The 20,518-nt window shown below is 46.3% G+C and overlaps 1 protein-coding gene across 1 annotated transcript; it reads right to left on the bottom strand.

Moving 5' to 3' along the window:
• Nucleotides 1-2,070: 2,070 nt before the first annotated feature.
• On the bottom strand, nucleotides 2,071-19,896 carry npffr2a (neuropeptide FF receptor 2a). Its single transcript, XM_076047206.1, has 4 exons — nucleotides 19,646-19,896; nucleotides 13,854-14,209; nucleotides 6,639-6,738; nucleotides 2,071-3,084 (listed from the first exon to the last, which is right to left on the bottom strand). Exons 2-4 carry the CDS (start codon nucleotides 14,200-14,202, stop codon nucleotides 2,220-2,222), a joined length of 1,314 nt encoding a protein of 437 aa, XP_075903321.1. The 5' UTR covers nucleotides 14,203-14,209; nucleotides 19,646-19,896; the 3' UTR covers nucleotides 2,071-2,219.
• Nucleotides 19,897-20,518: the final 622 nt, after the last annotated feature.

Genomic DNA, 20,518 nt, shown 5'->3' with positions numbered 1-20,518 from the left:
ACACTACATCCATTTTAAACCCCCCACCCCCTCCAAAAAAAAAAAAATTCACAAGAACACATTCACATTTGTAATACTGAGCATCAAACTGGCGACACAAAGCTAAGATTTTACCTTCTTTTTCCCCCAAACTGGAGGCAAAAGACTTTGAAATAACAGCATTGGCAACAGGCTCGTCGGCTCTTCACCACTTGTCGTTTACGTCCATGTTCACAGAGCAGATTTCAAGACGAGAACAAGGAGAAACAATCAGGCAGCAGGCTCCTCTTTCCTCATCTCGCAAAAAAACTCCATAAAAAGTAATGTTACGACATAGAGTCATACACATCCAAATATATTACATACTGCTATTTGCTCTGACTAAAACTACGCTTCCATTAGCGGAGATACGACTGACGGAAGAAATCATCTGGAGCAAGCGACTGCGGGAAATGGGTTACACGTGTGAAGTAGGAGGAAAGTGGGAAACAAGGCAACATTAAAGATCATCCAGCTATTCTGTCCTACGATGAAATCCAACCCGAGACAGAAAATGGAATAGTCGCTGACCTTGATGCAGCGCTAGAGATTGTTGAAAGCAAAAAAAAACAAGTGCAGAGTAAACCAACTCCTCCCACGGCCTCCTGCAGCTCTGCAGGCTAATTAGCCAAACTCATTAAGCATTAATAATCCCCCCCCCGGCACACTGTCAGAGGCCTTGCAGCCTGTTCTGAGTGACACACTGGTGCTGGCGAGGGGGCGGCAGTGTTTGGGGTGGAGTCAAGTGGCTCCACTGCAGTGTGCCAGGACAACGTGGAATAATGGCGGGGGGGGGAGTGATTTTGAACGCGCAGAACAAGGTTTTTTGTTGTTTTTCCCTTAAGTCTTGGCTGGTCAGCAGTAGCAGCACGGCCAGCCAAACCTCCTGTCACTGTCCTTTCAGGCCCAGGGTGCAATAAGCAGCAACGCCTCTGCCGGAAATGAAACAACCGGATTCCTAAATAGAAAGAAAGATCAGCTGGGTTCATGTAATGGTCTCATATATGGTGGCTGAGCTTCTAATTCAAATTCTTTTTGATAGCTCACTGTCTAACTGGCAGCCTGGCTCACCAACTAACTAGCATATATTAAAAACACGGGAGGATACCAGCGAGAGAGAGAGAGTGAGAGGGGGGAATCGTTTTCCTGTCAGCGTGGACAAGGCCTCAGTGTGCAGAAACGCAAACGGCAGCAGAGAACGTTTCTGCCGCTTTTGCTGACTGGAATGTAAAAAGCAGCGTCGAACACGTAACAGTCGACGGTCTGTGAGACACGGAGAGATTGTCAGCCGCGGGACTCGAGCCCTTTTACCCTTAAAAAGACGAGTGGATGAGACAATAATGCACTTCTTTGTTTTGTTCTCTTAAAGGAGATGAGACCTTTTCCTGTTTAAGAGGCAGCGGCACTGAGGAAAAGACAGGAGGCAGAGCAGGAGGTAGCAGAGGAGAAGGTGTTGAGCTTCTCATGCTCAGGGGGAGGAGGAGGAGGAGGAGGTGGTGGTGGTGGTGGTGGTGGTGGTGGAGTGATGGAGGACGGGAAGTGAATTGGTGTGAGAGAGCAGATGATGCAGAGGATTGGAGGGAGAAGAAGAAGAAGAAGAAGAAGACGTCTGGTGTCTGTCTGAGGACCTCTGGAAATCTGCTCTGCAAACATGCAAATGGTCAACTGGTGTTTTGATGGTCTGAAATTTTTACTTTGACACCACGTGAGACGTAAGGAGGAGCCTGTTGTCAACACTGAATAAAACAACGACAACTGTTCCACCACCACTCAACAACCTTCCATCCAGTCTGACTACTTGTTGTCCACAGTTCCAGCTGCTAACAGCTGTGACAGGGCACCAGATGGGCAACAACAACAGCAACAATAGCAACAACAACAACACATTGCTGGCTGGGTGAAGGTGACAACCCAAGTTTATCGAGCGAGAATGCCTCTTCTCGGCTCTTGGATGCTCGCGTCCGGAGAAGCGCACCCTGAGAGGTAGCTCGCTGCGTTATTTTTTTATTTCATTTCAATTTTTTATCTTTTTGGGGGGTGGTGTTACGAGATGTTGAAAGGCTGAAGGTCCGCCTTTCTGTCTTTTCTTCTCTCAGTTTGGTTTTTTTCTCTTGACTTTCCTCAATGAAAGCCGTACGCCTCTGCATTCCAAACGGGAAGAGCTCCTTCCTTCTCCACTAGGGGGGCGGGGGGTGATCTCCTCAGATGGACACGGCCGTCACACCCCCGCTGCTGCCGGAGCCCTTCTCCAGGTCCTCCATGATCAGGTCCTGCTCGGTCAGGTGGTTGACCCTCCTGGAGGTGGTGGACTTCCTGTCCAGGCTGTTGAGGGAGATGGGCTCCAGCGACGTCTGCGCGTTGTTGTTGTTGGCCGGCAGGACCGAGTTGCCCTGCAGCCGGTGCGAGTAGGTCCGGCGCCGCTGGCCGTCGGCCGTGCACAGGCCCAGCTTGAAGACGGCCTGGAAGCCCCGGCGGAAGTTCTCGTTGAAGAAGCCGTAGATGATGGGGTTGACGCTGCTGTTGAAGAAGGCCAGCCAGTGGGCAAAGGGGTAGATGTAGATGTTGATGATGCGGTACTGCTGCTCGCTCAGGCTGGCGTAGTCGCTCAGCATCATGAGCGTCCACAGGGGAAGCCAGGAGAGGATGAAGAGCAGCGCAACGATGAGGAGCATCTTGATGACCCGCTGCTTCTTCTTGGAGACGGTGTGGCGGCTGTCGTGGCCCGGCTTGCCCTCCACCGGCACCGCCGTCTTGAAGAGCGTGATGCCGATCCGGGCGTACATGATGACGATGAGGGAGAGCGGCGCCAGGTAGATGTTGGCGAACAGCACTGTGGTGTATATCTTCCTCATGTCCTGGTTGGGCCAGTTCTCACGGCACCAGTAGAAGGGGCTGGTCTTGTTGTCGTAGCCCAGCAGCACCCGGATGCTTTGCTCCTTGGTCACCTGCAGCATCACCCCCGAGGGACACATGATGGACACGGCCAGCACCCAGATGATGACGATGATCAAGGTGGCCGTGGAGATGGTCAGCTTCTGCTTGAAGGGGTAGACGATGCACCTGAATCTGCAAGAGGTTTTTGATTTAGGGGAGAGAAAAAAAGACTCGTTAAGGAAAACTGGTGACAAGTTTGAGTTAAAACCTTCGACTGACAGACTGTATAAGCTCTTATCTTTGTGGAAACAAAAGTTGTCAAAATGTCATCAGATTTGCACGTCAGCGTCTGTGAGATATGGTGAGCTGAAGCAAATGAGCAAAAATAAATCATTTGTTCAGCTGTGCTGCTGTTGTAGCTAGACTCTCTCTCTCTTGCTCTCCCTCTCTCTCTCTCACACGCACGCACACACAAACACACACACACACACACACACACACACACACACACACACACACACACACACACACACACACACAGACTCGATGTAGGAAGGCGATTTTAATTGCTCTGAGACACTGAGATATTCCAGCGTCACCTGGTTCTTTAGGGAACCAGGGTGACGCCAAAGCAACCGATCAGGCAGATGCGGAAGGTTTCAACTGTGCACCTGAGCTAAAATAAGGGTGCAGACAAAGATGTCATCACTGGCAGGAATGGAAAGTGAAAGAAGCCGTTAATAGCGTTTCTTTTGCAAACAAGACGGGCATACAGCCTGTAAAATGTGCTGCAGAACTTCAATATTCACGGCTCCAACTGTCTCCTCCTTTGGGTGGGACCGGGTTGGAGTGTAGGCTGCCTGCAACAGGAGCGACACGCTTGTCACTCAGGCGCAGGGCGTCAGGTGATCCGCCCAACGGAAGGCACGAGGACACTTGACTTGGTGTCGGGCAAAGACAGAGAACGGATCAATGTTCCGGCTCCAGACGGCTGGAAGAGGTGACTGCGGGCAAAGTGTCTCCAAAGCCAGACGAGGCCACGAGGGGACACGCGCACGCACGCACGCACACACACACACACACACACACACACACACACACGACTCGGGAGATGGAATTCGTTCTGCCAGTTCCTGGACTTCAGCACTTGATGGCAGTGAGATGTGAAGGATTTCCCGGCCATGAGCTCCTGAGGCCTGGGCTCACGGTGGAAGTACGACTGTGTTGATGGAGGAAGTCGCTCCACGCATCACGTGTCACAAAGTCGCATTTTCACTATCTGTCCTCCCCCGTGCAAGAGATGGAAATCGTTGTTGACTGTGACAACCTCGACAGCTCCAAATCCCCCCTATCTCCCAACTCGGTGGTCTTTGGTGAAGGACTCGCATGCACCCGAGCTGTTGAGCCAAGAAACGAGTCGAGTTTTCCCCACAGGTCGAACTCAGCCGCATTTACGCAGTTAAGCAGCAGTCATACCGTCCGCACACCATGTCGGGTCTCCTACTTTGCAGTTAACTGGCTCACGGCAGCAGGGACGAGTCAGTGAACACGCCAATAGAGATTGGTTGACAGATTCTAAAAGGCGAGTGTGCTCGCTTAAAATTTGAATCGGCCCATAGAAGGTGCCTGCAGGTGTGACATTTTGGTGTGCAGCACTGTGACAGAGAGAACTTTCTCATTATTTTTCTCTTTCAATGGCCCCAAACTATCCAGCGAGCGGTTCACTGTGCCAACCTCAGAAAAACTAATGACAGTAGACGTCTGTCCAGGAAACTTTTAAATGGTATTTATAACTAATGCTGAAAAGTACTAAATTGTGTTCATGGATGTTTCATGGATGTGAATAAGTTTTTGGTTTCTTTTGTTTTTTATTCTAGAAGAGATTCAGGGACCAATCAGTCTCTAAGTGGCTTGTGCCGTTAACAATATTGTCCTTAATGGGAATGAAGAATGAATATTTATCCCCTGCCCCACATCAATTATTCAAATCCAATTCTCTTCGAGGTGACATTGACTTTGGTTGCTGCTACTTTTTAAATTACATCTGTCCTTTTTTTACGAGACACCTCGAGCCATTTGAAAGAATAAAAGAGCGTGGGTTTGTTTCTGCGCTGGGCCGGGACTCCGAGGATTCCCTGCTTACAGCCGAGCTGTTGGCCGAGCGTATGTTTGATCCCGTCGGCCATCCAGCCACCGCCCCTGCCAAATTTGCTCAGCTGCTGCCGGACGACTGGTTAACCAGGCCGCGCAGGGAGGAGGAGGAAGTCCAACGCGGTCTTGCTTCCTGGCGTTCAATTAGTTCAAGTCTTCAGTCATTATCATCATCATTCCATGATGATTCATGGCCTCTCTGCGTTTGCATGTTCTGTCCATGTCTGAGTGGGTTCTCTTCTAGAAGTCTGAAGTCATGCATATGATACTAAATAAGACAGCACGGATAGGCTGATTGCTCAGGCGTCCTGCATTGGAAAAAAAAATAAAACCCTGAGTAGAGGATAACTGGGGACAGTTGGAGGCACGGACAGACAGCCAACAGCTCCCTGGATATCTAAAGATTTTGACAATTTAGAAATGATTTACCAGCTCGGTACATCGTCAGAAATTATCCAAAATGAGCATCCTGGCGTTGAACCACTAATGTGAACATTGGTTGGATTTATTGGGCCAACTGTTCATTCTTTGTGGCGGCTGTTTTTACAAATCACAGATGGAATCACTCGCTGAACATCCTCCGACGGAGGCGATCGCGGCCCAGATTTGGGACGTTGGAAAGTGTTGGAAAGTTGATGTTGCATGGAATGAGGAAAAGAGGATGTTTGGAGGGAAAAATGTGGCTGATGTCGTCTCTGGAGGTTTAACATCAGCAGCCAGCCAAGAGCAACATGGCCTTAGCGATGCGTTGTTGAGTGGCTTTTTTCTATTCCGATCGTTCGACACGTTTGTCCCTGTGGTGTGTGTTTTTCTAATGTCGTGCAGCTGCACCGTCTCAGTACTTGGCAGCTGAATTTGACGCCTGGGTGGAGCCCAGCGGAGGCAGAATACAAATTGTTGCCGTTGCTGTATGTGTGCTGTGAAAGTTGGCATCAAATGTATGTATGTTTTCTAATGAAGACAAACCTCGCAAACACAATGACTGCGTTTCCATGACAGTTTTTGACAAAATAAAAGCAATATTTCTAAAATTTCTGCAAAGTACAATTGCGATTTGCAGGTGTTTCCATTAAATGGTGTGAAGCGCATAAGCCGTACTTCTGGTCAAATCTCGTCCCACTAGACCCCACTTTAAGGGGGAAAGAGGTACAAAATTGCAGCTACTGTGTGTTGTATTTACACCACTTTAGAAAAAAAAAAAAACATCAATCCAATTTGGCCAAAAAACAAATTTCTTGCCATGTGTTAAAGGAAAAAAACAAGCTTGTGTATGTGAGATTTTTTTTATTTTTTTTATTGTTGTTTCAAAGGAGGAAGCTGGTTGATGGGATTGGATGCAGTGTGTGATCTTTGCACGGCGGATATTAGAAGGGGATGGTGCTTTGTGGAGTACAAAGGGATGTGATCAGATCTTCAGAGGGGGGTTCACATGCTTGGGCAGGCTCGCAGAACAACACGGACCACCTGTCAGAGGAGATGGGAATCACTCCAAGGAGTGACTGCTGCATCCTGCCAAGTGGGCAGTCAAATAAAAAAGGCGGGAGATGCAGAGACGGGGCGTGTGATGATGTGCGTGCGGGCAACGGCTGTCGTACCTGTCCACAGCAATGGCCACCAGGGTGAAGACGGATGCAGACACGGAGATCCCTTGAACCATGCCGCTCATTTTGCAGACCAGGCTTCCGAAAGGCCACCCTGGTGACAGAGGGAGGTGATTCAGACGTGAGATTGAAAATAATAATAATAATAAAAGGTTCACTGGGAACTTGAGTAACCCACAAAAAAAAAAAAAACCTGCAGGCTGGCGGGAACATTTGTGTTTGTTCTCTTTACATAAGCAGGGGGGCGGCTGAGGAGCAGAGTGGCAGAGTGCTGACAGTCTGTTTGTGGCTGGCTGGCTTTTTATGTCCCCATCTGCTTAAAATGCACATTTGACTCCTGGAAGTACCAACATGAAAAACGAAGGCAATCCTAGCATCTGCAAAAAAAAAAATAAAAATAGAAAGACACTGAGCCAACACTTACGCGCCCGATATACATCTTGCTAGCCCAGTGTATCTATCTTTTTTTTGTTGTTGTTTTATATTTTGTAGGGAGTTTTGTGTTCAGGTTGTGGCCTTGTCGTCCTCATCGCCCCCGACGGACAAAACTGAGGTCGTTTGGCTCCAGTCGCAACCTTTGAATGCTTCATTTGCATTTCCTTTTTTCTGTTTTTGGCACTTTATCTTTTCAAATATTTGCTTTTTGCAGTGTTGCAAGTTCAATTCCCAGGCTTGTGGCCTCATTCTGGTCTCTTATTCTCGTCCTCTCATCGCAGCGTACCATTACATCCCCGCTTTCTCTTGTTAAAAGCAGAAAATGAGCATCCTATAATGACATCCCTTCCATTTGTGACACTCGTAGTTTAGAGCTTTGAGTTCTGTCTTTTTTTTTTTCTTTCGGTGTATACAGCTGGCGCTCTAATGTATGTAATTACATAATATCCAGTTGTGCAAAGAACAATGCCCCGTTCTCAGATGTGAGTCATCGTGCGGCTCTCTTTCGCTATGTCCCTACAAGGAGGGGCACGTATCTAAAATCATGTCATGTTACTGTAACCTTATGTCTCCAGCACTACATTGTTATAATTATTACATCATAATTATTATATTACATTTTGCACCGAACAGTCTGCAATCTTATTTTACATGAACATCTTTGCAAATAATGTAAATAAAGAGATCAAGTTATAAAAAAAATAAAAGACTGGAGCAGTTCCAGTGACAGGATGTATAATCTCTATTTGTCATTTCTTGCATCATCCCTGTCCCTAAATTGCCCTTATTGCAGGAGGCAAAAGCTGCAATCAATTATGCCAAAATACAAAAACGTTGAAAATACATTCATCATTCATCTTCTATACCCGCTTATTCCTATTCAGGGTCACGGGGTCTGCTGGAGCCTCTCCCAGCTGTCTTAGGGTGAAGGCAGACGTTCACGTTGAAAATAGTACATTGCTATTTTTAATTTTTTAATTTTTTATATATATTTTCTTTGGGGGGGGGGGGGGTTAAAACTCACCAAAATCACCATCCTATCATAGTTTATCATGAGACAGAGATCTGGAATGCAAAATCTCAACTTGTCTGAAAATTGGTCATCTGGTACAAACTGGGATTTGAACCCACAACTCCTACACCACAGCCAGAGGTTTAACAGAGTGAGCTAAACACCTTGTTAGTCTGATGACTGCGGAGGTAAATAAGTAACTCTATGTATAGAGCCAGCCTACGTGTTGGCTCTCTGCTTATGGTAAACACACTACGATAAACTGTTGTTTTGCTTTGTTTTTATAGTACACAGTAACCTTTATGTTATATATATATCTATGTAATTTGACTCAATTACTTTTTCTTTGATATTACTCTCGCTCTTGATTTAACTGTGATTCATAAGTTATGAGTTATAAGTGGAAGAATCTTTTATTTTAAAACAAATAAATGGTTGTTTTATTTATTTGTCTTATTTTTGTGTGCGTGTCTCTGTAGCTGCTGTCTGTCTGTCGGGTGAAGCACTGAGGCCTTTATAGTACTCTCGTCATCAGCGCTGAGGTCACAGGATCGAAACCCAGCGCGGACCAGAGGTACAACACTGGTGTGTTTGTGTGTGTGTGTGTGCGTGCGCGTGTGTCTAAACCAAAATCAAACCAAGCAAAAACCAAACTAAACCAAAATCTCAAAACCAACAAAACATCCAAAACTTTCGTTGCATTCCTCGAATTTCCAAACATTTCAATCTTCGGAGCATTTGGAATTTCCTTCAACTGAGATCAACAGGAAGCAGCAAACAGGTAAGTGGAGCTAGCTAGTGAGCTAGCTCCCCCTTCCTTCTTATCAAACTCTATTTTAATTCAATTTCAAAAGAGTGAGGAGAAATTTTTTGTCTAAATTTGATCTAAAACACTTCAACTCCACTTGTGTTACACTTGCACAAATTGACTGCGTTTGTTTCTCCTGCAGCTGCAATTCAGGCAAGAGTCCAGTGTTGAAACGCACCAATGTCAAATCATTGCTGTTTATCGATGTACTGGCATCGCTCCACAGTTCTTGGGAACCTGGGCAGGTTAGCTCAGTGGGGTAGGCAACTGACTCTGGTGTGGGAGACTAGGGTTCGAATCCCGGTCTCAGCTGTGAGAAATTTATATATCTTTTAAAGTCAAAGTGAGAAAGAAAGAGAGAAGAAGAAGAAAATGAAGCATCATCTCATCAGGAGAGATAGCTGGGGCTGGAGGAAGACTGACTGTGGTGCTTGAGGTTGTTGGTTCAAATCCCCTCCAAATGGTTTTTTAACACCTCAAGGTTTTTTGTACCTCCATCCTCCTCAAAGTGGGCTCTCGTGGGACAAGACACCATTGAATGGAAACACCTGCAAATTGCAATTTTGACGATATTTTAGAAATATCACTTTTATTTTGTGAAAAACTGTAATAGAAGCGGAGCTACTGTCTCTCTCTCTCTCTCTCTCTCTCTCTCTCTCTCTCTCTGTCTGTCTCTCTCTCTCTCTCTGTCTCTCTCTGTCTCTCTCTCTCTCTCACTCTCTCTCTCCCTCTCTCTCCCTCTCTCTCTCTGTCTCTCTCACTAATGTGGAGCTGGCTCGTCCTCAGACATCATTAGCGTGGCTAAAAACATGGCAGCTGGCAGCTTTAAAACAATAGTCTTGAGCCATGAGGTGTCAATCATGAAGAGTGTTGCACCACTAATGTGTCTCTCTTCTGCAGCTTGTTCAGTGTCTGAGGTGACGTTATCTTTCATCTCTCTTTGAAACGGTGCAGACGTGCTCCAGAGCAGGGCGTTGTTGTTTTTTTTTATGTTGTTTTTTTTCTGGAGAGGAAGGGAAGGCTGCATTGCCAGGAAGCAGTGATGCTTACGTAATGTACAGTTAATTATCAGGATGCACCGCAAGATCACTGCCAAGCAGAGCTTGGCACATCCAGGACGAGATTGAAATATCCCCCTCGGCGGAATTTTTTCAGACGGACACCTGCAGCCCACGAAAGGTGCTTCATCATCCACTTATTACCCAGGCAACACACACACACACACACACACACACACACACACACACACACAGAGACCACCGAGGAGGTGGCTGCCTGCTCTCTAAACGACGCAGGCCATCCTGCTTCACAGTTGAGCGACTTCACATCTAACTGGTCAACAAAGAGTCATTCATGGGCCCTTTCTGGTCGGGGCTTGACATGACTCCACACTTTGTTCCTTTATTAAATGTGACGGTCTGTACAGCACCAGTGGCCTCTGCTTTAGGAGACACTGTGAAATCCATCGTGATGTCCTCGAACTGCTTTTAAGCCTTGAGTTACAATTGCCTGGAAAGCATTGGAATATGCATGCAAGACTTGGATGGATGTTAACAATGGGCCAAATGTCTTCCAAATGCTAGATTCTAGCTGAGACACTGGTGTATGACTGTGATTTATTTTTTTGTGTTTGGTTTTTTTACATGCAAAAAAAAAAAAATTGTTCTATTTAAAAAAAATAACATTTGCATTTGGTTGTCAGGTAATCATAAAAGGGTAAATACATACCATTACGTCATTAAATATTATTATATTATGAAAAGTTATTTCGTTTTGGCAACTTTAACTGAACACAAACACGTGAGAGACTTTCAGTTTCATTTCATGCCAATAGGGGCCTTTGAATATAGATTTTTCGTGTGCATATGTGTATGCATGTGTGTGTGTGTGTGTGTGTGTGTAGTCTCGTCATAGATTTCCAGCTTCCACGGGAACATGTGTGTGAGTGGATATTGGCAAACTGTCAGTAGAAATTATTCTCCTCCCGCTGATAAAAGCTCTTTGAACAGCCGAGCTCAGCAACATAACACACAGCAGACGATTACAGTGGAAGTTGAATTAACAGATGAAGTGAAGCAAGATAGAGTCGGGATTTGGACTGTATACATTGTTTGGGTTCAACCAGTGCATCAGGCTTGGTGGGAGCACAATTCAGTACACAGACAGTTGAAATGTTCTCATTTTTGTGTGCAAATGAAAAACGCAAACAGCCCATACCAGTCAAATGCCAACAGTACGCAAAAGCTCTGGTTAATTAAAGGGCATTAATTGTCACAGTAAATGAAGTTAAGTTACAGTAATTAAGTTAAGTGTATTCTTAACAACAGACTTTGCTAACGGTCAATGTGGCAAGAAACATCTCTCGAGGTGCTAATCTTCTTCTCATTTGCTTCACACTCGACTGTGAACCTTTTCACTGTACGTTAAAGGTCATTAGCCGATGACAGCCAATGGAACGGCCCCCAGTCGCTCACACTGCTGCAGGCCTTCGTTGTCTGGTCAGATCCTCTGCTTGAAAACTGAGAACAGTATCAGAGGCTGATGGCTGAAGGCCCTGCTGGAAAACCAACGGCCGTCGAGTGATCCTCCATCTCGCACCACGGTTTTCCCACCGCTGAACCTTCGTCCCGATAACCCCCACAGCCGTCCCAACAAAACCCCCCAAGGTCCCCAGTCAGCTGCTCTGAACATCCAGAAGGTCCAGACTGGAAGACTGGAAAAACTCTCCAGCTCCCAACATTCTGCTCAAAGGGTTTTTCCTTCTCATTTTATCCTTTTATAATAAGCTGCCTGTCCATAACATGTCATAATATAAATCTCATTCTTTTAAAAATCCATTAAATGTATTTACTATTTTCACCCCCAAACGTCAGTCGATTCAGTGTCATTATCTTTTTTTTTTTTTTTAAATACACGTGAGGACTGTTTCTGTACTAATACGAATCTGGCTCAAACGGAGCAAAGTGTTTTTCTCATGCAAAGGCTCCAAAATCTGCTGCCATCATCATTTTGGGAGTCCCTCTTGTGAGAGTTGTGTCACGGGGAGCCAACTGTCATGTCTAATCAGTGCAACGTGTAAAAAGCTCTGACCTTTTGGCCACGAGTACAAGGGAGTGTGTCTCCACGAGCGAATCACAGAGTCCGAACCTCTTAGGCTTCGTTTAGTTTAGAAATATGATGCTGAGCGTCTTCTTTAGTGGCGCGTCTGTCAAGGGATTTGATAGCAGTGCAAGTAAATACGAGAGATTTCAGACTGAAGGATACAAATACTGTTGCACAAGTGCATCACCTGCTCAACAACATCAACATCGAAAAAGAAGTCCCTCCTGTTCTCTCCAGAGGGCGCCAGATTGCACCTATTTGACATACGAACCGAACTGATCTTGCGCGCCTGTTACTACCTTAAATCACATCAGTGAAGGATCTGCAGCGAGAGACGGACCGAGAGGGGAAAAGTAGGCGAGTCGAAATTGATGATGAGAAGCTCAGTGGGAAGAGAAGAAGAAACTGGGCTGTTACATCGATGGTAGCGCTTTGTTTTGTGCCGTCTCTTCCACGTGACTGGCAGTCAAGCATGGCCAGGCAAAACTAAATCCTGCCTCCAGACCGACCCAAGAGGCGCGTTGACCATATGCCACTGCCTCGTGGCTGCACCTGACGTCCCGTCATCCCAGCATTCAAACAGGGAGAGAAAAAGGGGCAGATTGAGCAGAGGGCGACTGGGACTGATGGGAAACTGGGGAGAGCGTTGAGGTCGGCGCACGCTGACAGGACACAGAGCCTCTGCACTCTGGGAAAATTTGAGTGTGCGGTGAAGAAGTGGGGGGCATCCAGAGAAGAGCGGAGCACTCTGTCAGCGGCCGCATGAAGTCTCACACTTCCATCCTAAAGGCCCAGTGTGAAAACCCTGAAGAGATCTACAGGCATGAAGTAGGCCAAAATGATTTTAATGTATTGTTGTCTTTACAATAACTAACAATGTGCACTTTGTGTCCAAAGGCTGGTGACACACAAATTAATTCGCACATGTACGTTGTTTAAATAGAAATTAATGCAGCCCAATGAGCCAAAATGCAGACGAAAAAAACCCTATAAATTAGTAGACAAACACTTCCATTTCGTGCAGTGCAGAGTCCTGAGACTCTTTACCGGCAGTAAAAGCAGCGGCTGTATGGTGGAAACCACAGGGACGAAATAAAAATCGGTCACTGATCCAGCAAACCAGACCAATAACATTTTTTACAAGCTCCCTAACATTTGATGGCCGGCCAGTTCAGTCGTTTGCAGGTTCAGGAGAAAGAGAGAGGGAAAAAAAGAGGGTATGATCTGCAATCTGTGGTCTGCAAACTTCTGAAGCCTCCTGTGAGCTTGCAATCACACACACACACACACACACACACACACGCACACACACAAAGAAACACACACCTCATAAAAGGTTCACAGCAATGCTGGAATCAATTTCCTGATTGATGTCCCCCAGCAGGTGATTGAAATGTGACTCGTTTCAGTCCAGCCACACGAGCACCAACATCAGAACAATGAAGTATTGGAAAAATTACTCCTTTCTTGTTTGGTTTTTATGGCTGCAGGTCTGAATTAATGCTCTGAGATTCCGCCCCGCTTCTGCATCGACTTTTTTTTTTTTTTTTGTTCTTTTTTTTAATATTTGAAATTAAAATGATCATTAATTTTGCATATTTTCCCAATAGCTTGCAATCCCTTCTGACGGCTGGAGGTGGTGTTGGCATAAAGTAAAATGTTGAAAGCCGTACAAAGTAGTTGTAGCTTTATATATTTTAATCTTAATTCTAATCTATATTTTACTCGCGCGTGCATGTGAATCTCTGCTCATGGGAAAAAAAAACGTCTCGTGGAGCTCGAGGGGAAACCCGACCCGTCCGGGTAGTTTTATAGTGTTTTATAGGCAGCAAAGAAAAAGAAAGTAACTCACCTGTTATGATGTTGTCCAGGAGCGTGGTGGGCATGCAGAAGATGCCCACCAGCAGGTCGCTCACCGCCAGGTTGAGGATGAAGAGGTTGGTGACGGTGCGCATGTTCTTGCTCCGCAGCACGATGAAGCACACCACGCCGTTGCCCACCATGCACACCAGGAAGATGAGCATGTAGGACGTGATGAAGATGGCCGCCGTGGACGGCTGGTGCAGGTAGAATCCCACGTAGGTGATGTTGTTCCGGGCCAGGGCCGACCCCTCCCACTCCTCCAACGAGCTGGGGGAGGAGTTATAAAACGTCCAGTTGTCACTCAGCGGAGTGAAGTTGCTCTCGAGTGCTTCATTCATTTTGAACCTGAGAAGGAAAAAAGGAAGAAAAAGAACGAGATGCAAAGATTGGATCTGCTTTCATTGGTTTTAGAAAGCTGAAAGCTTGTCAAGGAGATTTTAAAGAAAACATCTCAAGTTAAATCCTCTCAGGCTACCTTGGAACGTGTTCATCACGTCTTCTGAAAATGATTATTTTTTTCAGCGAGCAACCGCAAGTGAGACGTGGTTGTATTCTGGAAAACCAAAACACAAGCTGTCAAAATCTGCCGGCCGACACGTCACAGGCGTCTCTGACAGAGGCGAGACCTGCTCGCTGAGAATTGTCGGGGAAGTAAGAACTATTCATTCATATGTCTGAACAAAGTAATTTTTATGAAAAGGGAACTTTGCAGGCTGTTTATTGGCGGTGTTTCATTTCACTGACAGGGTTTGCCTCGGGCAGCCTTTGTCCGCCTCCACATTGCGGCGCAGGTGTTTTTGTACTGTGGGATAATGGCCGTCTTACTTAGGCTTTACTAGAGAAAATTAGTTTGGCTGCTGGGGTTCTGAAATGCCGCTTGAGAATTGTTGGATACGCAGAAACGGCAAGAGCTCCAGGCTGCTTTACACCTAGTGGTCCACGTTGTTGTGTGTTTTGGTTTGCTCAGCATTCACACTTGCTATAAACCAGGACTGTGGAGTTGATTCTCAGTAAGGGGCCACGTCGACATTATACTTTAGCCGTCAGGTTAATAAAGAAAATAACCACATTACTCCATCAATCAAAGATCAAACTTTCCAAGCTAATAACAAAAGCCCATCAATTATTTATAAACAGGACTTTTTGAAGTAAACCGTTAATGTGAAAACTTGGGAATCTTTTCTTGGGTCACCGAGACCTCATGCATTGTGGGAGATGTAGTGGACGGTGCCATGCGCACCGAGTGCTGTCTTGTGGTTGGTCAGACGGTTGGGTGGGTTCTAATCAGCAGCAGGGCATCCCATCAGTTCCTCTGGAAACCTCATTTGCTTTCAAGCTGTGCTGAACTCGGGTCGGGGGGGACCAGCGGGTGTGCTGAGCGCCTGTTCTCGGCAGAGTGACTGGATCGCTCAGAGGCCATCAGCAGTCGTGGGCGTCGCCGCTCGCACATCGATGCACAGCTCGCCAATCTGCCTCCAGCCAGCCAGGCAGGAAAGGATGCGTGAATGTGTGGATGGTGACAAACAGCTCTGGAGTTCACGTGCAATGTTGAATTCGCCCCCTGGCGCTTCTCCGGTTCTTTCTTTTTTTTTTCCTACCTTTCACACATAGTTTTTTTCCCCCGCAGCAGTCGATGAGGCGGCAGACAGGATGAGTGTCACCCTCTCTGGTTTTTATTTTTCATCCAGGCAAAATGTCAAGCCAAGCAATATCTACTGAGAAAAGGGAGGGGGAAAAAGGCCAGGTGAGAGTTTCACCCCCTTCACTGGCCTCGAACCAAGCGTCGACTGCGAAGGAGGCGAGAGCGCACATATAGCACCTACAACAACAACATCAGCCACATCACAACAATGCAGCGACAATAACACTGATCGTTATTCACACTGCCTCAAGCTGTGGAAGCTGATTCTCCTCCAGCTAACAGCAGATCGCGGTCAAGGCACAAACAAGTTCCACGTTGAACGAGAACGTCTCAGTCCGAGGCTGAGTTTGACTGCTGCACTTGCAGCACCACAAACCAACCCAACCATTCATGTGGTTTGAAGTTTGACCGGATAGCGGCGCTGGTGTGAAAGGCTGAATTCAAACCAAGCTAGTCAACCTCCACCCCACCCCACCACACACACACACACATTACCCCCAGGTCAAAGCCTCCAGGTTTGGACAGAAGTACATCTTAAAGATGCTGAGAAAAAGACCTTCTGGATTAAACTGAAGCTGCACGAACGATGAGTTTCACACATCCATCTGGTGGATGTGGCTGTTCAACAGTCTGATCAGGTTTTTCACTGCGAGTGGAGACAGTTGGTGACGTAGCTCTCTCGCTCTGGAGCGAGAGACAACACTTACTTGTTTCATCCAACAATATGAAACTCCTGCCAGAGCCAGAGGAGGAAAGAATTGTGTGATGTTTCTCTGAACTTCTATTCATGAGTCAAAAGTCTTTCAGCTTTGAAAGTCGACTCACAATCGTTCAAGGCTCTTTTTACTCACGCATGAGTCAGGATTCCTCTTCTTTGTGGAGTCGTTCACTGCCTTGCCCCTATTACTGCCCAGCTATGAACAAACAATACAAGTCATGCTGTTGATCACAAAAAACAAACAAATAGCTCCATTGACAAAAATAAAAAATAAATGTTTCCCCTCTCTTCACACACTCTTCACAACTATTTGAGTTGTCACAATCAGAGTGGGCAGAGCTGGTCTTCACCTGTGGATTTCTGCTCACTCTGATTCTCTGTGACGATTGAGTCTTCTACACTGCAGTCATCGTCGCCAAGAGAGCTGCCAACGGGCCCTTTGGCTTCTTATAAGGCCGAGCTTTGCGAAAAAATCATTGGGACCTTTCCAGAATCAAAATCAGACGGCAGAGCCACAAGCCTTTTAGCGGCTTGGTTCACGTTGCATGCCATCTGCCCAAATGTTGATGCAAAACTAATGAGCAGTGCATCTAAAGGCGTTTGGACAATAAGCCCTTTTGTGGTTATGTCACTCGCATTTGGATCCAAATCTGTGAAGCTCTTGCTTACCATCCTTTTTACAGCCAAGAATTTTCAGAACCTCTCCAATTAACTGCTGATTTTTTGTGTATTTATTTTCCCCCCAAATGCGCCCTGCTGGAGCCCGGACAATTTACCCTGCTCTGCACTTACATTTGGCCCGAGCAAAACAAATTAACTGGAGCTGTTAAAAATTGCCAACGGCACACTAAGACTGCACTCAGCATGGGGAAACAGGCTGCTGGAGCGGCGACAGCGCGGGCACAACGCAAGTTGAACCGCAGCAGTTTGAAGGCATTGACTTTTTTGCGCTTGGCGGTAAAGAGGCTCCGAATAGAAACACTGAGATGAAGCCTTCAGTTTGGTCCCCATCAATTTTCAGGATTTCTGGATTTGACCCTGTACCTTTTCCTACACCTGGAAACCCTCGTGGGCAACGTTGCAATTCTGCGAGCGCCACTGCGCTCCAACGCAAATAAATGAACCAATAAATAAAGATAGAAGTAAATCCCAGATGATGGACATTGTCTGCCAGTGTTGTCGTGCGTCAGACTTTGGAGCAATTCAATAGGGTAGTGGGTGTCGGTGTCGGATGCTGCCCCACCACCACCATCTGAACCACTGAACCTTCAGCTGGTTGCCCACTGGACCACCGAGACGCTCAGAACACACTCGCCCACTCACAGAGCACACATGTATTTATATATAACCTTTCAAGCTGATGGGCTTTTGCTGCTTTCTCGCTCGTTCCCCTTTGTAATAGGGCCATTAACAGGAGCCAAGGCATTTGCTTCTGTCACATTTGAACACCGACAAACGTTAAAGCCGTTGCTTGTAGCTTGAACCTGCTGTTTCCAACAATAGGTTGAATCTGGAGATGTTAGAAACGGTGCAGCACCTACAGTGAAACTTCCTTGACAATGAATCCATTCCAGACATGAATTCATCCCAGTGACTGGTGGCCTCCAACCAGCCGTCTTGTGATGGTTGGCTGCAGCCCCCTTTTTTTTTGGAAGTTTACGTGTTATGCCACGTAGGCTTAAAAAAATTAAGGAAATTACAAATAGAAGAACATTTTCCCAATCAATAGAGGTTTCAGTCTGGAACTTCTGGTTCACACACATCCATCCGAGTGCCTGACAAGATGTGAAATATGGTGTTTTTAATTGCAGAGCCACCTTGCTGCATGACATCATGAGATGTCTCCAACCTTGTGAGAGTGACATGTTAAATGGGATGTCATCTCACATCCTTGACATTTTGATTTCAGATAACCCGTTTCTTTGTGCGCAATGACTGACCTGTTAGGAGCCGATCCTTGAATGGGGAGCGGGGAGGGGTGTTTTTGTCTTCCTGCGCATGAAAACTTTTCATGAACCAAAAGTATAATGGAACTCTGCTAACTTAACAATGACATTTTGGCCAAGACTATAACTCCAAGACATTGAATTCTGGGCTTTTTCTGATCCTGCATAAAAGTTAAAATTACTTTCACTTGAAGTTAGTTTAAATAAAAAAGATGAACTTTTGTATTTTTTTTCCACCTAATTGTATCGTTTTTCAGACCAAGCTTTAGAAACTGTCCTCTAAACCAAATTGGTCTCAACAGGGAGCTATCATACACCTCGTCATTTCAGGTTCATTAACCAGCAAAAACATGCTCATCATTATTAATGAGACCAACTTCCAACTTTGCCCCCAGCAACAGGACGAATCAGCGGGCAATTACGATTTAAATCTTCCCAATTATGTAACTTGGCCTGATGTCGTGGCACACGTGCAGCCTGATTATCAGGTCACTGTGTGGAGGGGGGCGCACTGAGGGTGACACACTCTGTCACTCATCTCACACTGTTATTTTTCATATGTAATTAAGCGCAATGTTGGAACCAATAGGGTCAAGATTACAGATTCCATCAGAGCTGCTGTTGTTGGGCTCCCAGGCACTCGGTCACTGTCCCTCCCAGCGGACGGCGGCTCCTTCTCCCAGTTTGCCTTGAAATACTGTATGCATTACCGTATAATGGAAGCGGCCACTGGAGGCGCGCAGAGGCTAATTGCAGCCCATATCTCCCTCGGTGACGACACAGGCTGCGATTTGCTTTCCTCGGATTATTTCAGTGCAGCTGTGACTGGTCAGCTGGTCTGCACCCCCAACCACCGGTGAAGCCCCGCACTCGCTGCTCCCAGCAGCGCGTGTGTGCGTGTCACTGCAGGAAGAGCCGTCAGGGGCTAGATGTGCCAAAATTGCGCGCCGCAAGGAAACCGGTTACGCGCGCGGCTCCTCCGGATTTTCTTGGGTTTTTTTGGTGTTGGTTTTGGTTTTACGCACGAGGCTGCAACATGGAAAGGCAACTTGAGAAGCTGAATGCGCCACGAGGTGCACGCATGACTGAGCGCTCCTCCGGACAAAGCGGGGTCTGTGTCCGCAAGGAGAGGAGCGCACGGAAGCGTTGGATGGATGGATGCAAGGATGGAGGGATGGAGGGATGGATTGAAGGAAGGATAGATGGACGCCAAAGAGAAGAGCCAAAGCCCCGAAAAGCGCAGGACGCGTAAAACAAGCAGCCAATGAGTTCTGACTGCAACGTGTAAGGAAAAACAAAACAAAAAACAAATCAAACTAATTATTATTATTATTATTATTATTATTATTATTATTATTATTATTATTATTATCATCGAAATTTTGATTCGCCACACCCTTTGCATTTGATTTATCTAACACTAATTTATGTCAATTTGCACTGATGTCACAGTCAGAAGAAAACATTAAACTTACCTTTGATTCAAATCAATCTGCCGTACGTGTTCTGCTGAAAGGAAAGTTTTAAAGATCCAATTTTCTGTGATTCAGGCATGAGTAGAACGTTCAAAAACGTAGAGCACCAGAGCGAGTCAATTAAAGATAATGACCATTTAAAAAAGAAAAATGAATAAATCAGAAAAGTTCAGGGTGAGTCTCCGTCAGCTCGGCGTTGTTCACTGGCGTCTCGGCGGCGGTGCGGACGCGCAGCGCTTCACTTGCGGCGCTCGCCGGGCTGCTCGGAGAGCGAGTGGAGCGTTCCGGGCGAGTCCGTGCGTATTTGATGCGCTGACGTAGGCACCGAGGAGGAGGGAGGGAGGGAAGGGGGACAGGAGAGGAGGGGGAGGGGTGTTGGTTTTCTGATTTGGAGAGGAGGAGGAGAGCGAAGCGGGCTGATGGCTGAGAGGAATCACCTGCACGGAGCACCGGCGATGCTTCCGGTGCCTTATTGTGCACAACATTGATATTGTACACATCTGTAGCTGCAAATTTCATGGGGGTAGGTGGGTGGGGCCTGTATTTTGGGATTGCCCAATTTCAACATGTTCAACATCCAGAGTGTAGAAGAAGATCTTTAATCAACACAGTGTGGAGCTTCAGATTAGCACTAACAACTAACTAACAACCTTGGTGCTGGAGAAAGATTGAGAAGGGTCGATTGGCATCCCAGCATCAGTTCATCAGGGCAACTCATTGGCACATTGTTATTTTAGATGCACTTTAAACTTTAGAGAACACTTTGGACTTTCTCTTAAGTCCGTGTAAATGATTGTGGCCTTCTGAAAGGTTTTCTTTGGCCAAAAATAGTTGGCCAAAGAAAAGGAGTTTATCCAAGGATCAAATCATCCA

Source organism: Nelusetta ayraudi, unplaced genomic scaffold, assembly GCF_046127955.1.
Source record: "Nelusetta ayraudi isolate G7.1 ecotype Tasmania unplaced genomic scaffold, CSIRO-AGI_Nayr_v1 ptg000092l, whole genome shotgun sequence".
NCBI classification, from domain to species: Eukaryota; Metazoa; Chordata; class Actinopteri; order Tetraodontiformes; family Monacanthidae; genus Nelusetta; species Nelusetta ayraudi.
This window is presented reverse-complemented; position numbering and strand designations above follow the sequence as displayed.